At 40.2% G+C, this 6,907-nt stretch overlaps 1 protein-coding gene across 1 annotated transcript; it reads left to right on the top strand.

Moving 5' to 3' along the window:
* Positions 1 to 376: 376 nt before the first annotated feature.
* On the top strand, positions 377 to 6,511 carry LOC109504550 (E3 ubiquitin-protein ligase MARCH2). Its single transcript, XM_025299700.1, has 6 exons — positions 377 to 434; positions 536 to 709; positions 2,541 to 2,739; positions 3,722 to 3,896; positions 4,245 to 4,435; positions 5,984 to 6,511. Exons 1-6 carry the CDS (start codon positions 377 to 379, stop codon positions 6,174 to 6,176), a joined length of 990 nt encoding a protein of 329 aa, XP_025155485.1. The 3' UTR covers positions 6,177 to 6,511.
* The last annotated feature ends 396 nt before the right edge of the window (positions 6,512 to 6,907 follow it).

Below are 6,907 nucleotides of genomic sequence, written 5' to 3' on the forward strand. Positions count from 1 at the left end.
GTCGAGACAGAGACTCGAGAATGATAATCTGTATGACATCAAATATTACAAATGTACGAAGAAACCGCCATAACTTGTTAATATTCGAACAGGCAATCCCGAGGTCTTTTGACCGAGGCTTTTGAGTTAAGCGTGAGAATTGCGAGAAAAAAACTGCTTATCCAATTCCAATGGAAATTACGAATTTTGCTGTTGAGAGTAATCGACTTGAATTTTCGATTCGATTGTTCACAAGGACGGGTCTGTCACATATCGCGGCGAGTCACACAGATCAAAGCGTATTCGCCGATCGCGGTGAAACGCTGGCAAGCCCCGAGAGAAAATTGTCGATTTCATCCGGAGAAGCGTACAGCACGATGCGCTCAAAGTGTCTTTGATGTCACACGTGGAGAACGCGGAGCGCAAGAATGGCAGCGGACGTACGAACGACGTAGGTAGGTTGGCGTAGTTTCTCGCGTATCCTCGCGCGGATCAACGTTTGACACTTACGAGGTTATTACACCTCCAACGTAATATTTGGGGTAATGTTTGCTAGCAGCGGACGCGCTAGATAAATCCGTCGCCGGAGCGAGATCGGAGAGACCCATCGTCGACGACGAGGGAACCGAGGTGGAGAATAAAACGACGAGTGAAGTGCTCGGTGCTACGTCGAGGCTAGATACGGACAGAAATACCGAGATATACATCGATACAAAAGCGCGGAAGAACGGTATAACAAACTATTCTTGATTTCTCCTCGTGTAGGAAGAAGCAGGAAAAATATTTCCCCCGAAATCATTGAACGCGAGTATTCGGCGAATTGCAGCTGACTGCAGGATATTCGTGCTGAATTTTTAATAATAATATCTGGCAATATTTACCTTTCAAACCCTTAAGGGGACCAGGAAGGTTTCAACGGCCGAAAACTAGGTGAGATTTGAATGACGGTTGTGGACAAACGAATAAATAATACACAAAATTTCTTTTTTGCAAGTTTTTTAATGCATCCTTGATAAACAAAACAAGCTTTAAAATTTCCAAAAATATTAGCAATGAAGGGAAATATTTGTATATGTTACCGGCCAAACCCGGTAATCAAGATAAACTAGTTTCGCCTAGGCCAAACTGCAGTACATCCAAAGTGCAGTAGGATGCATCAGTTTTGCCTAGTCCAAACTAGATTCTCCTAAGCACACTAGGATGAATCAGTTCGATCTAGTCTCATCAGCTGAGAGACAGTATTTTATATTTTTTTATTGTCCACAACAAGCTTTTTTATACCCCCGATTTCCGAAGACATTAAATCGTTTTAACCTTCTTCGCTGGAGGGGTGTCTTTTTTCTAATTTTGTCTTTAAGTTGTCCTTAGTAAGCATATTATTATAAAATGAGTGGATTTTTTATTATAGTTTCATATTTTAAAATATCTGCCAAGAATCTCTCTCTCTCCATTCCCTTCGATGACTTTGTCCAATAATTGAAGCCTCTTCCATAGCAGCAAGAAACTCAAAAGTACAAACATGCACCGCACTATCAAACTAATTTGGACTAGGCCGAACTGATTCATCCTAGTATGCTTAGGAGAATCTAGTTTGGACTAGGCAAAACTAATACATCCTATTGGATACATCCACTTTGGATGAACTAGTTTGGCCTAGGCGAAACTAGTTTATCCCGAAATCGGGTTTGGCCGGTAACATATATGAAGGCAACCGTGTGACTCGCGCACTGCTTCCTTCTTGCCGCGATTCCGGGTTAACGAATTGGAATTTTTCGATTTTCTTTGCGTCATTTTGTTGGTGAGATCTTTCTCTATAGACAACCTAAATTCTGTAAAAAAAAAAAAACGTCAAAATCAGAGCGATGGCGGCCAGAAAATAAAAAATGTCGAAAAATTCAAGATATTTGTTGCTAAAACGGTATTAAAAAATTAACTTTTATATGTAGACATGGGTTCAGTTTATGTAATACGTCTTTATCTCTAATTAAAAAAAAAAAACCGAAGTCGATATCTTCAGACTTTCTTGAGTTATCGCGGCAAAACTAGCGGAAACTGTTGTTTCGAGGCAAAACCAGTTATAGTTTGGCAACATAATTACGGCTAGAAAATTGACACGAAGCTCAAAATTGCCTGTGCTGTAAAATGACTTTTCGAGCTCAGCTTCCATCTAAGTAACAATCGCAGAATGTCGATTTCTGTCCTAATCTCTTCTGTTGACGCCAGTGATTTTCTGTCTATCTCCAACAAGCATTCCTTATCACGCATCTGGCGCTCCGCGGCCGTGAGCGGCCTTACATTTTTGACTCTCTTGAATTCAATTTTGCGAATATCAAAATTTTTTTTTTACGCCTAAATGTTCTTAAAAGATTGTATTAACCGATTATGTAAAAAGCGAAAATTCGATTTTTAAGAAATTTCAAACCTTTCTGATCCTCTTAAAGTGTTATCACGGCACGGAAAGTAAATGCTGAGAAATATTATTAGAAAATTCAGCACGTGTATCTAGCAGTCAACTATGATCGTTTAGATATTGGAGTTCTAATCTGACACTTGGTGCCAAGATAGTAGCATTAATCAAGCGAGTACAATAATTTTAGATGCACGCGTTTCTTTCGGCGACATTTGCCGAATCTGCCACATGGGCGGGCACGGCTCGATTGCGGAGAATCATTCGTTCACACGAGAGTCGCGAAATCAGGGCGAATGGACGTCGACGCCGTCAAACCTCATCTACCTCAGTCCTCTTATTTCAGCGTGCAAGTAAGCCCTCGAGCCGTTACGAAAAAGTAGGGATAAATAATAGGGAAAAAAGTCGAATAAGATGAACGAATGAGGCTTACTTGAATCTCGCGCGAACGCGCACATTCTGCGCAACAACTGTAATTCTCGATCGAGGAAACGGCCGTTCGTCGATTTCCTCGAGGTTCTTTGCGACGTAACGGAACGCAAATGAGCCACGCTCCAAAGAGTAAAATGTAACGAGAGTAGATCGCGTGTGTTCCACCGCGTATCGTCCGACTTTATGCGCCCGAGGTGCTTTTCCGCGTATTTCTTCGCGAAAAAATCGCGCATAAGGAGGAGAAGGAGGAAGAGAGAACGCGCGAAGAGGCGCATCGTCTGAATTTCGCCGCGGGATGATGGACATCACAGTTTAGACGTGTAAGATCGTCGGGTTGCCGCGAATCGTAATCAGAGATTGCGTATTTTTTTGTTAACGTTAGATAAGTTATGTTACCTTTAGAGTCGATCATTAGTAGCGACGGCCGTGAAGGAAGCCATTCGTGCACTTTTTACATTTCTTGGAATGTAATTTCACTCGAAAGGCAGAGAGAGAGAGAGAGAGAGAGAGAGAGAGAGAGAGAGAGAGAGAGAGAGAGAGAGAGAGAGAGAGAGAGAGAGAGAGAGAGAGAGAGAGAGCGCTCGAATGTCAAGTATTTTCGTTACCGTTTCGAGCAAAAATAGAGAAATTTAGAGAGCACCACATGTTCTCACAGATTTGAAAAATTTTCATCCAAATGCGATACACTCTGCCTTCCGGAAATGAATAATAATATCAGTAACTCGCGCATCATTAGCGAAACGGGAGGAACGAGGGTCAACAAAAGGCCCGAGTGAGTAAACTTTACACGATTACGCCGCTATCGCGGCGAGATTAAATCGCGGTTGCGATTACGGCATTTGCACTCTCGTCGTCCCTCTTTCCTTAGCACCGCGCATATATCCCTTTTTAACGACGTGACAGGTGCCGAGGCACAGTGGCTTTGGTGCACGTCGAGTGTCTCGAGAGATGGTTAACTGAGTCTGGTCGCGCAAGATGTGAACTCTGCGGTTACAAGTACGCGACGAAGAGGGTGCCGCGTTACGGCCTCTTTCGTAGCGTCGCGATATGGTTCCACACTGTGATAGCCACCCGACAGGTGAGACGACAGTTCGTCAAAGTACAGTATTTCTCAGTAAGTCACTTAATATCTTCCAATAATGTCCTTGGTACGTTTTTCAAATGTAAGTAGAACATCCAAATTCCCTCTTGAAAGTTATTAACATGGCCGAAGCAACGACGAGATAGATCGACTATATAATCTTGATACATAAGCTCCGCAACGCAAGATTAAAATTATGTTACAAGCTGTACACGTAATTTTTACGAGCTATGCCGTTCTGTGTCTAATTAGCCTCTTAATTACTATTAACATTGCATCTTAATTGACATTAACTAATCGCAATTACCATTCACATCGATTTAATATGTTGTTCTCTTCCGCGAGATGTTACTCGACATCGGGTATCTGGTGATGACCACGCCCGTGGCCGCGTTTTCTTGCTACGTGTGCACCCTGACCTTGAAAATGTTGCTGCGAAACGGCTTTTACGAGATACCGTGGACGATAATCGCCATGCTGCCAACCTGCTTATTGACGCTGATAGCTTATTGGCGATGGATAATTACGTTAGGGAGGTACGCCCGTTAAGAAATAAAAAAAGAAAAGGAAAGAAAGAAAAAAGGTAGAAGAGCGGGAGGAGAAAAAAGTTTAAACCAGCTCGCCGCTCGTGCGCTGCGTTCACCGTAAAAACGCGATCGTTAATGGCAAACGGGTTAATTAAGATATCGCGCATCACGAAGAGTGCGCGCACGCTCGCGATTGCGCTATATTTAAAAAATTTGGCGAACCATGAGAAACGGCGGCAGTGCATGTACCGAATCGCTTGTACTTATCGAAAAAACGATTAGGGGCGCATTTAACCGCGTATTGTTGTAAGCTGTTCTGGAACATTATTATCGTGAGTAAATTTCATCGAGTCTCTCCCAGTTTCTAAGAAGGCAAATTTTTCACCGTTTCAACATTTTCTTCTTTCAAGTGCCGCTTTTTAAGTTCTTTTAAGTTCTCGGAAGTTCTCTAAATTTTAACTTTTTCTTTTAAATTATAATCTCTCTATAGATCATCTCCCTAAATTTGTAATTTAGTATTTATAATTTATCTAGAATTTTTAAATCTATGCATTATAGGGAAAAATGACTCGAACAAAAGTTTTAGGGTTCATAAAGTTCTGTTTTTTTCTGTGACCTCAAATTTGATTTTGACTTCGAGCTTGAAGGTCATTTGAAGGTTAACTTGCGTTATTTAAATGGGAACTCCTATTTTTTATTACATATGTTTTTTTTCTACCAATTAATTTGAACAACTGTTGTCTAAAACATTTTTTCATTTGCCTAATATTTTTTTAGATATTTGAGGAAAACTTGATAATTTTTTCAATATTTAACTTACGACTTAGGATAGTATCTCGCTAACTATTTGTCGGAAGAAAAAGTGGTACTAGACTTTCTTGCTTTATTTAATCTCAGGAACATATTGTTACAATAGCGCCCTGACTTTTGTTAACTTACTGACTTTTGGAAATTTCAAAATTATCAAATTAACAAAAATCAGGGCACTATTGTAACAATATATTCTTGAGACTAAATAAAGCAAGAAAATCTAGTACCATTTTTTCTTCCGACAAATAATTAACGAGATATCGTAAGTTAAATATTGAAAAAGTTATCAAGTTTTCCTCAAATATCTAAAAAAATATTAGGCAAATAAGAAAATGTTTTAGACAAAAGTTATTCAAATTAATTGATGAAAGAAAACAGTATAATAAAAAATAGGGGTTCCCGTTTAAAAAACGCAAGTTGATGATCTTCAAAAGACCCTCAAGGTCGAGATCAAATTTGAGGTCACAAAAAGAAGCAGAACTTTATGAACCCCAAAGCTTTTGTTCGGGTCATTTTCCCCTATAACGCATAGATTCTGAGATCGGGGAGAAGGGGAGGTCCGTTACTTTTGAAAAACTTGGTATAATATAGAGAAATGATGTTTCCTTCGATTATAATTTCTCTTCGAAATTCACTAATTCTTTTTAATTCTATTGCGTGACAATAATATCTTAGAATTGAAATATTTCACTGTGGGTATTAAAAATATAATCACGGAAATATATTTTTTTCTATTTTCTATCGCAGATTGCATGGCTATCGATGGAGACGTTATTGGAGGAATAACTTTGTAATTCGTTTGATTCCGAATAACGTGGACAATTCCGATTCGTGGACGATTCCGAACGAGGGCAACGCGACAGATCATCAATCAATGGAGTATGCCGATGCGCAAGATTTCGAGCAGTGGATGCTCGAGGAGATCGAGGAGTTCGCGTGACCCTTGAACTGCGCAACGACCTCGATTAATCGCGACAATCATTTTTTATCTTCATTCGAATATGCCGTCGCCGCTGCCGCTCGACGATACTCTTATACAGCTGCGCGATATTTAATTGCATTTTATTAATGCGAACACTTCAATTGAAGCCCATTGTCGCGTAATGAAGCCGATTCGTCGCAGCATCAAAGTCAAATCGAGACGTACACGGCTCGCATTTCCGCGTCTGATCTCGCCCGGATTTAATATTGTTATTTGAATTTTGTTTAGGTCTTTTCTCACCACGATTGTAAAACTAGATGAACACAATTGCGAAATAAACAATTTGATATATATACCTGAAAATATATGATACATCAGAGTCAAAGTTCCAACATTCTGAATCCTTCATCCTGCCTTCTGGACCCAGCATTCTAGTTTAGACTGGCAATGACACCGACACGATTCGAAACGCGATGCCGACGAAATATTTGAACGATTTGATCGATTAGATATTTTAATCGAGCCAACGGGAACGATATAATTAAGCGCGCCGTTATATATGCCCTGTGTCACTTGTTGCTTCGAGACATAAATTAACTTGGTTACGGATGTGACGTACGAAAATACCAAAACAATGGGCAAGAAAGGGCTGTACACCATCCATCACTAATCAACAACAGTTGTCTACTACTGAGCGCTTGAGAAATTACAACAATCTCGACATTTTCCGCTGAGTTCTGAGCTCCGTT

The sequence above is a fragment of the Harpegnathos saltator genome, unplaced genomic scaffold (genome assembly GCF_003227715.2).
Source record: "Harpegnathos saltator strain DR-91 unplaced genomic scaffold, Hsal_v8.6 scaffold289, whole genome shotgun sequence".
Taxonomy (NCBI): domain Eukaryota; kingdom Metazoa; phylum Arthropoda; class Insecta; order Hymenoptera; family Formicidae; genus Harpegnathos; species Harpegnathos saltator.